The 16,555-nt window shown below is 41.2% G+C and overlaps 1 protein-coding gene across 2 annotated transcripts; it reads left to right on the top strand.

Annotated features, from left to right (window-relative positions):
• The first annotated feature begins 900 nt into the window (after nucleotides 1-900).
• On the top strand, nucleotides 901-16,430 carry LOC135489819 (uncharacterized). 2 transcript variants are annotated; one of them, XM_064775372.1, is made up of 9 exons: nucleotides 901-1,150; nucleotides 1,596-2,184; nucleotides 3,605-3,668; nucleotides 4,250-4,418; nucleotides 4,782-11,397; nucleotides 11,551-11,698; nucleotides 11,884-12,043; nucleotides 12,152-12,230; nucleotides 12,435-16,430. In XM_064775372.1, the coding sequence occupies exons 2-9, from the start codon at nucleotides 1,846-1,848 to the stop codon at nucleotides 12,465-12,467; spliced, it is 7,608 nt and encodes a 2,535-aa protein (XP_064631442.1). In that variant the 5' UTR covers nucleotides 901-1,150; nucleotides 1,596-1,845; the 3' UTR covers nucleotides 12,468-16,430. The 2 variants fall into 2 exon arrangements, with proteins under 2 accessions (XP_064631442.1, XP_064631441.1); XM_064775371.1 differs by having other exon boundaries at nucleotides 901-1,278.
• Nucleotides 16,431-16,555: the final 125 nt, after the last annotated feature.

Raw genomic sequence — 16,555 nt, 5'->3', positions numbered from 1 at the left:
AGTCTTGGCAGTATCTTACTCTCACACAAACCTATACATTTCTGAACAGCTTGTCACTTCTAGAATACATCTGGCCTAGTTTCAACGTCGTCTAGACGTACACTACAATCATGCATAGACAGTGATGCAACACAATGCTTGAGATACCCTGTATGTTAACGCTAGTTTGAAAAATTTCACCTTTATGCCTTATAACTTCAGGATTATCAAGGATGATGAAAAAAAATTCATACACATCAACTCATCACCCTGAGAAAGCCAACTGTCAACTATTTCAATATTTTATATAAAAATAGGGTGTCTTTGCGGCTTTTGTTTGAGTTTTTTGCCCTCGAAATTTTACCTTGAGAACATGTGCAATGTCACAGGAACCCGTCTCTGTCAACTTCCTGTTGAGCTATAAATAGCATGCAGGGCCTGCTCACCGCGTAAGTGCACAGAAGAAGCTAATATTTTCCTCAAATAATCGTCAGATCCACCCCTTCACAAAATACCTCGGACATTTACATTTGAACAAGTACCAATAGAGATAGAGTAGGCCCATCTATCCATGGTAATCGCCCGAGATTTAAGAACTAGTTTTTTGATCCCCACTGGCTTGTGAGACCATAGATCGTAAACGCTAACTAGGAACGAGGTCAAATAAAATAAAATCCTAAATCCTACGCTTTAAAGTAGTTCCCAACAGGTGCGCCGACCTCAAAATATCATAAATACGGTAAAAGATTGCAAAATTTTATAACGCTTTGGTTGTAAATTGTTTCATTATTATGATGATTTGAAAATAATGCTTCTTGAATAGTACTTCGTGCATGCTGTAGCTATATAAACTAGTCACTATTTTGCGTAAGTAATTCCGTCGGTACCTTTAGCTTCGCACTGCTAAAGTGATCAGGCGAATTTGCAGCTGATGACATTTCCTGAAAAAGGTCGTCATAACAGCGTTTTTTCGCCCATTTGCTGTCTTTTACTCATAATTGCATATATATAACAAATAATGATGGTATAAGGGACATTTTAAACGAGTCGGCTTTAAAATCAAAGCCTTAAGATACCATCCGTGGCCTCTCCATTTCACCTTCAAAAATCCATGTCGACCGATCTCGATCAGTTTCAGAGTTTGTCCCCGCAACAACAGCACAAACAACACGTACGTTTTGACAAACGAAAGCCTCTAATTCGCTAGGGAGCCAGGACACGTTAGCAAAATCATCGAAGCTTTAGTCGGAGATTAGAAATCGAATCTGATACCTGCCAACCATAAACTAAAGTATTTTTGTAGGTATTTTTTGACCAGCACTCGGTCGATCATCAACTTTTTTGTGATTGTTTCGCGACTGTGATTTGATATCAACTCACCGTGGTTTCCGACTCGTGTGTGGTATGATGTGATACAATGAAGACAAACCAGTTCCGACATGTCCAAGACAAAACAAATACGCATTCGGAGAACAGTTAACGTTACATGATATTGTATTGCCACTTCTGCGTGAGTGAATCTCTAGCTTGACCAACAATGTGTTTGGTACCTTGTCGTGACATGTGCGTAAAGTCTCTGCAATTTGTCTCATTATATTTTTGTGTTTCTACTTCAGATCTCGCCAAGCAACATGGATTCTGTGAGTGATAATTCGATATGCTATGTAAGAAAAGAACAGTCCAACAGTCTTCACGGACACAACATCGAAGAACCTGAAATGGCTTGGCAGTAGACTGGCTGAATTGGCCATCAGGCTTTAAGCCTATCCTTTCATTTTAAAATAGAAACAAATATGGCTTTTATTGCCATTGAACATGGTTATCCAGACTTTTATTCTAAGTTTTGTGCCAAGATGGTTTTCCTAGATGCGGTATCCCGAGAGTAAGATGTCCCTGGACTCGGCCATGCCAACCTCTTCCATACAGGCCTGGCTTGGCCAGGAGTTGGAGACAAGGGGCATTGATGCCATGATTTATACTCGCTATATACTGAGCATTCTGCAGCAGGACAGCTTCGAGTTCGAGCACATCGAGTCGGATCTGTTCCCAATGAAGAAGGACTTGGTACAAGGGAAGAAGGAGTTTCCTCCAAAGGGGAAGACTAGGATGAAGAAGGGTGATCGTCGCTGGTCAGTTGATGGAGAGGAGATGAAGAAGACAGTTGCTGTTGAATGTCTCATGTCAGTGTCTGATGTGACTGAAAAGGTATGACTGCATGTTGTACCATATTATTGCCCTTTCTCAAATGTGACTTGTTGGTCTGTAGACTAAAAGCGACCAGCATGAGCAGTATAACTTCCCCTGGACAGAATGCTGGTCCATTGCACTCCTGGTCAGTACCCATGTACACAACCTGGGTGAAAAGAAGCAAATATGTTTGAATGTCTTGCTCAAGGACACCAATACAAAACAACAGTAAATCTTCCGATAGTCGAACCCACTGCCTCCTGATAATGAGCCTAGCACTCTAACCACTATGCCACTGATCTCCGCTTGTTGCATGCATGTGTTTATGTTTGTTTACTGATTGTAAAAAGCGTGTCTGCCATAGTGTGTTATGCCGTACATAGTATGTACTGACTTTTCCCCCTAGACTTAACTTCCTTGTCGCGTGTTGTCAGGCTGGTGACTTATTTTAGTAGACCTGCATGGTGTACCAAGAGGTATCATGGAATTCAATTCAAGTGCAGCATTGTTGCTCTACAAAAGGTTGACCCAGAAAAACTTTTTCCAATTTGAAAGGTACCATTCAAGCTGTTGTGTACATATACATGCTGAATAGGCTTTGACTTTTTCCAGACCATGCGAGACCTCCTGCTACACAATCAATTTTATGTTCTGATCAACCTGATCAGAGCTTTCTACTAGATTGATGTAGTGAAAAATGTTTAACAACATAATGCTTCATTGCATGGGTGAGGTTATGAGGTCATTGACCCTGTTAGTGATATACATTCAGACATGTCTGATTTAATATTGATCATTCCCTGCCTTTGCAGTCGTAGTGAAGCACATGTGTGGCAATTATTTGTAAACAATGTGACTGTTGAGAGTAAATTACAATGTAACTGATTTCCTGGTCATCATTTGAGCCTATATGCTATAGAAATAACTGGTAAGAAATACATGTAAACACTGTATGTGTGTTGATGTAAAAAGCTGACAATAAGGCAGTCTAAAATGATGCTTGTAATTCTATTTCTATGCAATAATTGACTTACAATGAGTATCTTTCCCAATAACAATGACTCTTTGAAAAAAATGCATCTTTTGACAATTTACATGGGTGGGTATCTGTCATCACAAAATATTTATGATATTACTACACATATTATCCAAAGTTTCTGCCTCACTTTAGAGTGTAGGTGTAGGCATGCTGTCATCTTTTCACATGTATCAGGAAAATGGGGCTTTTTTCTTACAAAATGATGTAGGCCTACACAAAAGTACATTAAAAAATTAGGTCAGTTTGTTTTGGATGATGTCATTCACCATGACCAAGGACCTGCTGACTGCCTGCCATTCTGGAATACTGGAAATCTGCCACCATTGACCAGTGATTCATCACCTTTGTATTTATATAATTTCATCGTGTATTTATGAATTTTTCTTTTTGTATCTTTAGGATGAAGGTTTGAAGAAATTAGTTGAGGAGACCTATAGGAAACTGAAGGAACAGCAGCATCTTGGTGAGTTAGGTACATTGTAGAATATGTGAAGTAGATATTGGTTTGGAAATTTAGTAAGGTTTGTATTGCAGATGTCATGTGGCATGGAAATAGTTCACTGAATGATTGTTCAAGAAATAGGGTACGTGTACCAGCAAAACTGTGGCCTCTGCTACATTACTAGATTATTGAATTGTGATTGAAACATATTATCAATTTTGTCTGAGTTTTGACTCCTACTGAGTACTGTAGCAATAGTCAGTGCCCCCTATTGGAATGCTGGTACCCTGTTGCTTGTCGCCAATGATAGGAATTTACCCCAACAATGAAGTTGGAAACTATTGCACAATACATTTTGTTGATTGCTCAGTCATAAAAAAATACAACGTTTGACATACAGGTATATGTTTCGTTCATATTTTCACTTGATGAGTAGATTTCTGATCGGTACTGAGAAGTGATGCAAGGCATTGACGCTAAATGAACCTACATCATGTCATAACTAATCAGTGCTGGATATGTAAGGTTTTGTGTTGAAACTTCTATAGAAAAAGTAAGATTTTCTCTCAACACATCTTATGAAATTTAAATGTCTTTTCCAGATGAAACGACATGTGAAGTCCCTGGAAGCGTATGTGTCTCCCCTGTTGCAAGGTCTGCTTCTCCTAGAGCGCCTGCAGCTGTACCCAGCCCACCCATCCCAGCTGTTGTGTGTGTCCCAGATGTTGAGGAGAGCTTGATGAAGGAAGAACTCAATACAACCAGAGAAGGGTAAGAATGAGAACTTGCTCCCTGGTGAATCACTGGCATTGATCGCTTCACTTAGCCAACAAGAAAAGGAACTGGGCAATATTCATTGTAAAGTGCTGTCAAATGTCCTTTCCTGGACACAATTTTTTTGGTGTGCAGGATGGCCTGCAGCTCCCAGCTAGTTACTGAGTCAGTCTTGTTCCAATAAACTCATTCAAAAATGAGAGAATAGTGGTCAGTTTCACTTTCCTTACAGAATAAGAGCCTACTATCAGTCGGATCATCACGTGTATTTGAAGGGTGTTTCTCTTCTATGAATCACCTACATGAATCTATGGGGCTTTTAATGACCAATTTCTCACCTGTCTTCAATTCTATTTTCAGTTACTATGATGCCTTCCCTGCACTTCTTGACAAGGATGGAACAGAGACTCCCCAAACTCCCAAAGAAAAATCAAATACCACCGTCATGACTGTCTGGCATAAGAAGAATGCCAAACTGTCACCTGCAACTTCTGATGTCGAACATGCTACACCAAGTGAGCTGAACCAAGAACGCCCTGCATCTAACCCACAGCTGAGGCGATCACAGTCTCGCGGGAGCAGTGGTGAATCAGACGAAGGTCAGAAAGGGAGGAAACCAAGACATAAATCCAGGGATCATGGAACGTCGAGTCCTGGGCAAGATCAACGAAAACCTGATCACGAGATCAATAAGTATGGAAGCAAGTCTGCAGAATCCTATAGCAAGGGTTCACGTGGACCACAGAGATCTCATTCCCATAGCCAAAGGTACCGTAGCAAAAGTCAAGAGAAGTTTTCAGGAGGACGGAATAAGTATACCCCTCGTCCTTATGTTTTCTACAAGTTGAAGTCAAATCGAGATCCGAAGGGTCAGTTTGGGAAGGATGTCCACCAGCCGGGGAGGAACCGAGGCAGGCAGCCTGGGGCCGCTTTCTTTACTCCACGTTACCCAATCTCACCAGCAAAGTTGGGGAAAGCACCAAAATTCTCTGATAGCCTAAAAATCACCGATGATATTCTTCGCCTTCTACATGTCCGCCCGGAACAAGAGCAGTGGTTTGATGATTTGGTTTCCGGTACTTTTCCCCGTCATCCGATAAGAGTTGGTCACCATCCACGCAAGCCTAGAGATGACAATGATGATGATTTGTTCTTGTATGATGGGCCTATCGAGACTGTTTTCCCACCAAGTGAGACTCGCCAGGGTAGGCTGTATGAACGTCATTCCTGCAGCAGTGTTGATGATTTGGTTATGGCTGCACATGTTACAGATACAGTCACGACTGTGGACACCACTGACACACAGAAGTCGTCCCGGTTTCTACCGTTCATACTCAGCAAAGATGATGAAAAAGACTTGGATGATTTTAATATTCGTCTGAGCCTCTCCATGATTGAGAAAGATTCCGAAGGTTCTGAAGATGAGAGTACACCGCGCCAGGAAGAATGTCAACAACTTGCAGCTGATACTGATGCCCTTGTACCAGAGCTGGTTAAAACAGAGTCGTCATATTCTGAAGATCAGTGTTGTAAACTGGGTGATGTAAATCTAAATGATCGTTGCAGGAAGCTGGTTGTATCTTCGTGTGATAGTGATGATACCTTGAAGACATCAAGCAGCTCAGATTCAGAAAGCACAGAAGAAGATGAGTACGATTTCAACAGATTTACTGAGTTCATCGAAAACAAAAAGAAGGGTATGAATGGGGTTGAAGCCCTGTCGGATGGTATGACTGATAAGAGCCGCAGTGAGAAGTTAGCACTACAGATAGATGGCGCCCAAAGTCGTGGTATAAGTCTTCTTCGGGAATTGCAGCCGGAGAATTCTGATTGGTTGAGAGGTGATGAGGAATCTAGTGGAAGCGATAACGAACAACGATGTAGCCCCAGTCTTGCCAAAGAGGTAGCAGTGCCGTCTTTTGAGATGAAAGATGATCTTCTATCTGGAGCAAACGAACAAACAGAGAACTTGGTAACTGAAAAAGAAACAGGTTCAGTACAATTAGGCGTCGAAAGTGAAGAGAAGTCTGACGGTGGAAGAGCTGGTAAAGATGCAGATGCTGTTGTAGAGGAGTTTAATGACAAAGATGTGATTGAAACTGTCCTTGACGTTGGAACTGGAGGAAACGCTGGAGTAGAAGCTACCTGTGCTGATCCTGAACCACAGGAAGGAGAGATACCCAAAACTCAAACCGACCAGCAAGAAGTTGTAACACATTATGAATTTCCAGAAATTGCGGAAATCAAACCAGACGATGAAGAAGCAAGGCATGATGTAGCTGATCTTATAGATCTCAAAGTTTCGATGGAATCCAAGAAATCTTACATTGATGGTCTTGAGGAGATGTTTGAAAAATTGGGCGTCTTTGGTAAAGCGATTGGAAACATCTGTGATGAGATCAAGAAGATTGAGGATGTCAGTACCGCAGCTGATGATGTTGAGAAGATTGAGTTGCCAATACTCAAGACAGAAGACAGCGAACCAAGTGATGTACCTTTGCTTATTCAGTCTGATGTGAAAGTGAAGAGGGTCGACAACTTAAGGAAACTGAACAATCTGACAGTTGATGCTGCATTGTCGAATAAACTTCAAGGGTCAACCCAGGATACCAGCACCCTGTCTCCTAATCGCTCGAGACTTGATGGTTTCCCTACACTGTTGCCAAAGGAGGAAGATGTTCCTGCGACTGTAGCTGCAGATGAAGCAGACCAGTGTATTGCTAAAAACTTTGTAAATATCGACCTCCAAGCTGAAGATGGTTTTGCAAAGTTACAAGAATTGTCTACATTTCTCGAGTTCCGCGTTGAAGACATCAAAGAGCTGCTCCCACAAGAGGAGTGTTCAGTAGTTTCAGTAGAAGATACTGAAGTGGTTGAGGATGTAGTGGCATTGGAGCCTAAATCTACCAGTTCATTGAAGTCGAATGTCCCGAGATATTTGAGTGACAATAAGCAGAATGAGAGTGTGGTGCTGTCGCAAAGCCGAGCTACAGAGAGCTCAGATGATGATGTTAAAATGCAGGTTTTCACAGTTCCCGCATCAAGTTTTAAACAGATGGGAGATGTGTTCCTCACTAAGGATGATGTTGTGGTCAGGATTGCGAATAATGATTCTTCAGATGAAGATGCTACAGATGAGTCGGACACTGAGAGTACCAGTACAACAACTGGAAGCGATGGCTATAGTGAGATATTAGGTGACTTGGATTCTATCCTTGCTGGCATAAACATCAGTTCGGAAGATATCACTGCAGATATGGCTGAAAATAGTGTCCAGTTTCTGGAAGATTTGAAGCTCCTGGATGAGTCTTTGGATACTAGTACATCAACTGATGAGAATAGCGGGAGTGATGCAGCATGTCATGGTGATGCTTGGACTGTCTCTGATGAAGATGCAAAACAGTTTCCGAGCAGCCAAACTGAACCTGTTCACTCCGGCTTGCAGCTCAGTTTGTCTGACACGAGTGATCATGGAGAATTGCCCCAACCAGAACCAGAGCACCCAAGGGGAGTCATCGGTTGTGACAATGCTTGGAGCATCTCAGAAAATGAGATCCAAACAAAGCAGTACAAGCGGTTGAGTGACAACCAACAGGAGCAGATACAACACCATAGTTTACATCGCAGCCAGTCTGAACGGAAAGATCTGGGACTTTTGCCACTGGTGCACTGCAGCAGTGAAGTTATGGGACATGATACTTGGAGCGTCACAGAAGATACAGTCAGGCAATCTAATAACAACTTTGGACTCAACCCCGGCTTGCATCGAAGTCGATCAGATCACAGTGACATCCTGGGACATGGCGATACATGGTCTGTCTCTGAGGAGGACACAATCCAGACAAGGCAACTAAACAACAACCAAAGTACTCTATCAGTTATTCCCTCTGGCTTACATCGTAGTTCATCCAGTCGAAGTGACCATGGGCTCCTGCCTCCTGTTATAAACATCAATTCAAATCTTGATGTTTTGAATACTGAAGTCACCGTAAGAGACCATGACAGAACAGCTGACAGCGGCATTTCACAATATGCAGAAGAGAACTGTGAGATGGCTGAGAATATTGCCCTTGCGACTTGTGGAAACCTGAGTTCTGATGGTGACTCGTGCTCTGAGATGTCTGATAGCCCCTGTCTTGATAGTCCTGAGCAGACACCACTTGCCAAACATATTGCTGCTCTTACAAGGCGAAGACATCCAGGGATAGGGAAGAAATGGCCGCCTGCATCTGCAAAAGAAAGTCAAGATGACGGATATGGTGAAGGGCAGGTCTGCCCTGAACAAGATAATGCCAAGAATCTGTTGCAAGTGGATAATGAGCCTTGGAATAGAAGTAATGTCAGTCAAACATATTTAGGTTCTCCGAGGAATCCTGACGTTGCCACCTGGGGATCGATGTCTGAAACCACTGGGAGTGTGCCGACGTCAAAAGACCACAGTCCATGGCCAACCCTTGATAACATGTTCAGTGCGGAGAACAGCAACTGGCAGGATCGTAGTACACCAAGTCTCTCGTCATCCTCATCACACAGCATGCGAAGAGTGGATGCAGATTGGCAGAGTCTTCAACTCAACACATCAGAGAACACTGGCATAGGGGAGCCTCTCTATGTCAACGTCAATGATGTCTCTTTGGATAACAGTAGCGATACATTGTATTATCTACCTAGTTTATCTGATTCTCCTAAAGTTGAGGATCTCTTGGCTGAAGCTAGTAGTATGCTGGATAGCATGGATCACGAACGCTTTCATCAGCTTCTAGTTGACATCGAGAACCAGAGTGAGAGTGAAGCAGATAACATGGGTGACTTTAGTGAAGCTTTGCAGAAGTTGGCTGTAAATGAAGGCAACTATACTGTCTTACAAGAGCTGGATAAGTTGTTTCAGACTTATATGCACGCCGAGGGTCTGTCCGATGATGATAAGCTACTGATGGATGCTGTTGATGATCTGGCACAATTCACTGAACAGGATCCCAATCGGTGTATGTCCCCTGGAGGGGAAGAATACTCGGGCCATGATGATCAGTGTGACAAGAAGCATACTGCCCCCGGTAATGTCGGCCAGGGAGATCCAACATATAATCTATGGAATAACTCGGGCAAGGAGATCTCGGGGCATCTCAATTGGTACATCGGCGGAGAGGATTCTCTTGGTAATCTAAACAAGGGTCACAGTTGCAGTGATATTGCATATTGGTCGGACACGGAACTGATAGATGAAAAGCCAGACTTGGTCATCCATACGTCGGCATCATACGGACAGCTATCAAGTCTTTCAAGAAAGAGATCCAGACACCACCACACAACCCCAGGTTCTTACATTGGTTTACCTCACAGCCAAAGTGCCAATCTCCAGCCGTCGGAATTCTCCGCCTTCAAAGATAAGATACCAGAGAAGATGTCACATGTACGAAGTGAACCACATCTTGCTTCCCGAAGTCGTAGGATCCAGGCAAACTTTAAAAGTGACAGCGACTTGCTAAATAAAACTGCCCCAGTCATCACATTGCAGAAGGAGACGAAGGCTACGATTGGTGAAGGATACAACAAGAATAAGTCTGACAGCAACGATCTTGTTATTTCACCGAAAACTCATTTCCGTCCAATTCACTCTCTGACACATGAACCTGATGTTGGTGGATATAATGCCAATGCAGCAACTGAGGCCACTGCCCAAGCAGCTATTGGAACAGCCATACAGCATGTCGAGAAACCACCGTTGTTTTCATTTTCGCCAGACCCAAATGAAGACTACCAGCTGTTTGTTACATCGGATAGCGAGGGTGAGACATCATTTGTACCCAAGTTCAAGGTGAAATTGGATGGTCAGAAATGGTCGCAGACGGATAAACCTAAGAAAGGTCGAGCAGTAGGAGAAGGGAAGGTCAAGACAACTGGAAGCTTCACGGATGATTGCATAGAAACTTGTCGCAAGAAATTGGAACAGTGCTCTCAGGAAATACTTTTGCAATGTAAGAAACATGTGAAAAGACAGTTGACAGGGGCGATTTTAGAGGAGGAGGATTTGAGTGTTTGCCAACAGGGAGACGATTCAGCAAGCTTTGATGATTCAGCAGCCGATGGAAGGATTGTTACCTCTGATGAGATTAGTATCTGTGATCAAAACGGAAACATTGGTGAGACTTGTTCGGAACAAACAGAAGATTCTCCGGAAAGTGAGAAAACTGATGTTGTTTTGTCTTGTCATGACCGAGACTGTTTCTGCCCCGAATGTGGGTTAGAGCGCCAGGTGGCAGCACCTGAGCCATATTGGTCGAGTGCCAAGAGTTTCTACTCCTGCACTGGCCTGGGAATGGACAAAGAAATAGTTGAAAATCGCGATGGGGAATCGTTACAAGGAGGCAGTGTTGAGTTAGGTCAAAATGTAAATAAATTCAATGTTCAGGATAAACAATGTTGCGACTTGGAATGCAAAGGTATCGAAACAGATACAGCTGATTCCTGCAGTGATGCAGGTTTAGGAAATGAACAAGATTTGGGTTGTGATAAACGCAAAGATGTCGAGTACCTTGACATAATGGCATTGTGCAATACAGTTGACTTGATGCAGGTTGGAGATGAGAGTCCCCGGGATGCGTTGTCAAGTGGAAAGGATGAGGATATGGCGAAACCAGTGATCTCAACTGAGGTGGACAGTGGTGTGACTTCACCACAGGTTCCTGTACAAGATGTTGCTGATATTTGGGCAGCAGCAACCGACTTTCACATATTTACGAGTACAGCTGAAGCGGTAACAAAGAAATATAGCATTTGGAGTGTCGGAAGTGATATCGGTCTTCCTAGTTTGCCCGCAGATGTCTCCGATGAGTTGATCATACCGGGATGTTTCATCAGTGGTGCTAATAATACTCTCAAGGAGAAACCCTGCTCAGAGGACACAACGTCTGATGGAGCCAAGGAGGAACCTTACATACTCATGGAGGATGAAGCCTTCTCTTTAGATCAGCCTTCAGTAAGTTTATCCTGTATCTTGTTTTTCCTTTCTACAAGTTTTTGTTATGTCTTCGAAAAGAGAAGGTGATATGCAATGGAAAATTTACAATATTGCAGTACATGTAACTATGATACCAAGTGCAATGACTAATCTTTAACTTTCATGTTTCAGTATGATAATGAAGACTTTGATCTGTCCTTTATCCAACCACCACACAGACCGAGGGCGTTCTATTCGTCTGAATTAGAGGAAGTTTGGATGCGGACACCTGATTTCTCCGACTCCTGGTACAGCAGGAGGAAGAGGAGGTCCCGTTCAGGTAAGTAGCCGGCTGGTAGAGATAACTCAACTCTTGCAATGGCTTGGCAGCAACTTCTGTATCTTCCAGTCCTTGGAAAAAGAAAGCAGAAATGGCTATTATCATCAGATTGTTTTAACCTGTTCATTGAAACTTCGTCTTACATCAACCATTTCCTGACAATGGTATTATCTTCTTCACTTCAGGTTCCATCTCCAACAAACCATGTAGTTTCTACATGGAGGGCAACTGTCGTCGGGCAGATTGCCGATTCTCGCACGATCTGTCTTCCATCACGTGTCGCTTCTGGGAGAGAGGTGAATGCTTCAAAGGAGTCACCTGCCCTTTCATGCATGCTTATAACAGGTATGGTGCCCTTCATATAATGGTTGAATGATGGTTGTCATTTATTCAAAAATGTATAGTTTTTATTTTATTACCCTCCGAGATCTTATTTAAGTTACTGTCTTTCAGTTCCGAAAAGAAGTCGTCCACCAAACCGGAGTCATTGACTCTTGAAAATAAAGAGCAAGATTTCCCCAAGTTATCCCAGGTATGTTGCAAAAATATTTCGATATTCATCAAGAGTCATATGTATTCATCAATAGCCTCTGATGTCAATGTATGACCAAGCTACCCATTTAAAGAGTGTCCGAATGTGAAGTCAGGACTTCCTTTTTGAGAGCTCTCGCTTGGCATGAGTTGATTGGGAACTTTTTAGTGTTCCATCTTTTCAACGTCTCTCTCCGTCTTCCAGGAATCAAAATCAGATGATGAGAAGTCATCATAGGTATCGTAGAAATCGAGCGGCCAACCAAATCCATCGTCAATGAAGACGGAGCAAGCCACAGATAAAGACAGAAGATTTCAATCATCTTTTCTTGGGATACTACAGGGTCATGTCCAGTTCATTCATAAAAACAAAAAAAATCTAAGATTAAAAACTCAATCATTCAGTTTCTCTTTCATCAGGTTTGTTTTATAAAAAAAAGTTGTTGATGATGGTTTGTCAGGTAGGCATTGTCTTTAATGTGTTGCTGTCTTTCTGAGTGCGTGTATCATCAAGTATGGATCGCCAGAAGTTATAGGGGAATTTTCTATTCTTGTTTGAACTTTTTGAGGGGAAAATTTATGAATAGGATTGTCAACCAAAGTTCTTATGAAGATTGGTTACAGAGCAGTTGCTTCGATATTTCTACTGCAACACTAATGATGGGACTTTGGTGACTTCATACCCTCCCCTTCTTCAATTTCTACATCAACAGTGCATTTTTGGCTTTCCAATATGAAATTGCACGGTGTGTCTTGAGATAATTGTATAATAGTGTGTGAAATGTTGAGTTTTATGAGCATTTACACACGTATCTATACATCCAATAAAATAAGTGGTCTGGCACTATTGGATATAAATTTGTTATTTCTTGTTGTCAAAGATGGATAAAAACTGGGTTGTTATTGTTTCTCTCCTGTTGAAAATCCTGTTTAATATTAGTGTGCTTGTTCTGGCCTGATTTCAGATAAAAATTGACATACATATGTGTTCATGAATGGTTGAAATAAGAAAAAAATTCAGAAAAAAATCAATTGTTTTGATTGTTTGTGGGTGTAACCAAGGTAACTAAACCAATTAAACATAAACTAAATGCTATTGGAGTTTATTCTTCTCAGTGTGATTGTTTGTACAGTGTAAATTCTCATCTCTCAATGCCTATCTGACAGCCATGATAAAAAAAGTTTTTTCACTTTTGTATTCACTGCAGTTAAAGTGTAGAGGAATTTCCATACATTGTATTATCTTAGTCTAGTTTTCATGTCATCTCATTCGAATCCTCCTAAAAGCAAAAAAAAACAACCGATAAGAATCATTCCACACAATGAGTGTGTAAACTTATGGACTGGAGGCATCGATTAAAATACGGTGCAATGGGTGTCTTAACGCGTCCACGATATCTCAGTGAGGACTCTCCACTCCACATGTACATGTAAACTGCTATGTCACTTACTGCGCTAACGCTCCCTGGGGTAAAGTCCCACGCAAGCAAATTGCTGTTGTTTTAAAAAAAGATTATATCGCATTCATATTCAATAGTCCTTCTCTTAGTCGAATTCAGATCTCTTCAAAGGGGAAATTACTTATGCAAATTAATGGTGTGGGGTCGAACTGAGTTTTATCACTCAACTTGTGATGATAGGCATCTTCCATCAAGTTGAATGCCTGTCTGCTTGGATCACTCCTCATTCTTATCTAGTCGATGTTCAGATCAGTTTAGTTTGAACAGGTTCACTCGCAGCCACAGCCATATCTTTTCCATAAATACCATCATCATCATCTCTTCAAAATCTTAAGCGCTGCACAAATGAACTGCAACCTGTGATTACACTTCTGTGCTGGTTGTCTTTTCATAGTGTGCATTTCAATTTGTTTCATCTGCTTGCCAGTTTGGGCATAGTTTGCTGTCAACAGGCAGCTAAAAAAAGTTATTGTTTGATTTTCGTCAATAATATTCATCATTAAAGGAGATTTAGTGAATGTCCTTCAATTAGAAAGGACGTATTTTTCCCACGTACATTGTATCTTTCGCCAAAGTAATTCATCTTTGAAAATACTGCTCCAAGCTCAGAAGTTGTTATGGAATAAATGTCACAACTTGGTAATTATTTATAAAGGTACTTATGTCAACAACAACAAAAAGGTGCTTTGAAGTTTCGAATAGACACCAGTTTGATTTTCGTGTACAATAGTTTATGTTTGTGTGTAACATGTACATTTCCTCCCTTTGGGCTGAGCAGTCAGCTCCTCTCTGACTTGTTACAGCAGCTAAACCATCAAGCTACACTTTCACCTCACTTCAAAAATGTAAAGATGTCGACAGCTTGCAAGGTATTTTGTCGTCATTATAAAGTTGTCAAACGACAGGCCAGCCCCCTTTGTGTTAGCTTACGTTGTTGTCATTGTCAGTTTCAGCCGTTTTGGCCATTGTACAATTTACATTTCATGTATTCTCAATCCTCCATACCTGATAATTATCAGCCGGGGTATTTTGATTTTAGTTAAAGTTGTTGGAACATGGCCAAAAAGAGGCTTACCATTCATGCCGCCTGAAAGGAATCAAGCCATTTTTACTTGAGGGGGTGAGTTTGTTGGGTCATGGATCAAGGAACTTTGCTAAAGTGTTAAGTCTTGTCACATCAGTGTATTCCTTTTCAAAAATGTCATGGTTTGAGTTGTATGTCAGTAGTTTTTCCCTTCAGGTCGTTTAATTGATTCAACTATAGGCTAGCTTCTAAGCCATTTTCATTTTAGCCTTGCCTTTTTCATTGATCTAAGTGTATTGCTCCAACCTGCATGTCAATTCTTTCCTGTCACAATCTTTTATACTTTTGGTATGCAGTAATTGCGTGTTTGTCTATTTATTGTTTCACCCTGTATAAATGTTCATCACGGAAAACTTGATCCTGCATCATCAACAGTTTTGGGTAACAACTACTAAATTTTTGTTGAAAAGATTTTTAGTTTTCCCGATATCTGACAAAAAAGCATCTTGACACCCAAGGTTTTGAGATAGCTGAGTCACCCGAATATTTGTGATGCCACTATTCAATTAAAGGTAGTTTCCAACGTTGATATTTGTAACCAAGAGCAGTGTCGTGTAGAGGTCTCTTGATAAAAACCATGTTTATCCTGTCTCAACCAGCTGAACTAAAAATTAGCTGCAAATAATTCATAGGGGCCGATGATTCCGTTACCTAAAAGAGGCCTACTCAGGTTGTTTAGGTTCTGGTTGTCAAAACACTTGCACAATAGAAATGATTTCCAAACTTTTTGTCAGCGTAAGAGTCTTGGGAATTGATATGAAGTCGATCATAACCAATCTGTGGGATATTTTAACATACTTTTGAAGAGTATTTCATCAGATAAGCATCAATAACCATGGTGCAGTCTGCCGACGTCTGCTTCAATCACCAATTCACTGGTCGTCATGTATCATTCAACATGGAGACCACCAAAAGTCTTGCAGTACTAAAATTAGTTAAAGAATGTGCTGTGAGCTTGGTGACTGAATTAGATATGTTATCGTTGTGGAATTATTGTAAAAGTAAAAAAGACTCTTTGAAAACTTGCCTCAAAAAACTTCTCAGACCGAGATCTTGTTGTCTGAATTTTACTAATCTCACTCAACACCAATTCTGGTATGTTTTAAAAAAATATCATTGCAGGGCTAGATGAGGTGTAAGATCTGATCCTGGCCTGGCCTGGCCTGGTATCATAACATTCTAGAAATTATTTTATCCTGGACAATATAGGGTGGTAAACCTTTCACAGCTGTTAAACTTGGTCATGTTTACTTGTTTTGACAACTTCTGACAAGATAGTGGTCTCCCCAGTGAATATTCTGTAATCTGGTATTAGTGTAGGACATTGGGTGATATGAATAAAGACCAGCAAATGCTTTTATCTAAAACTCCATGTACATTTACACTAGGCCTTTCTGTACAAAATTGTAGTAAAAGCATTTACTTGTCTTTATTCATATCGCCCAATGTGTGGTATTGACACTTACGGAGTACATGATTCCCACTCACATATTTAAAGCCGAATCTGTTGTCTACATTAATGACCAAATAAACACTTTTGTGCAGGGGTTGATACCACTCTGTTTTGGGGATGTTAAAAATGTTAAAGACCTGTGAAAGAATCATTGTAAGATACAAAACTGACATTATTTATTGAGAATAAAAAAGAGAAAACCCAGCTTATTGTTTGTTAAGTTTTATACAGAACTAAATGCCATCCATGCCCTAAAAATAGGCAGGGTTGGCCTACTAGCCACTTTTTAGCCAAGTGGATGTCACTTTTAGCCATATGTAGTCAGCTCC

The sequence above is a fragment of the Lineus longissimus genome, chromosome 6 (assembly GCF_910592395.1).
Source record: "Lineus longissimus chromosome 6, tnLinLong1.2, whole genome shotgun sequence".
NCBI lineage: Eukaryota > Metazoa > Nemertea > Pilidiophora > Heteronemertea > Lineidae > Lineus > Lineus longissimus.
This window is presented reverse-complemented; position numbering and strand designations above follow the sequence as displayed.

Excerpts from the sequence above, each read along its gene's own strand:
- LOC135489819 (XM_064775372.1), top strand. The coding sequence starts at position 1,846 with ATGCGGTATCCCGAGAGTAAGATGTCCCTGGACTCGGCCATGCCAACC. Across the intron at positions 3,669-4,249 it reads GAAGGAACAGCAGCATCTTG|ATGAAACGACATGTGAAGTC; the intron begins GTGAGTTAGGTA and ends TGTCTTTTCCAG. Across the intron at positions 11,699-11,883 it reads GAAGAGGAGGTCCCGTTCAG|GTTCCATCTCCAACAAACCA; the intron begins GTAAGTAGCCGG and ends TCTTCACTTCAG.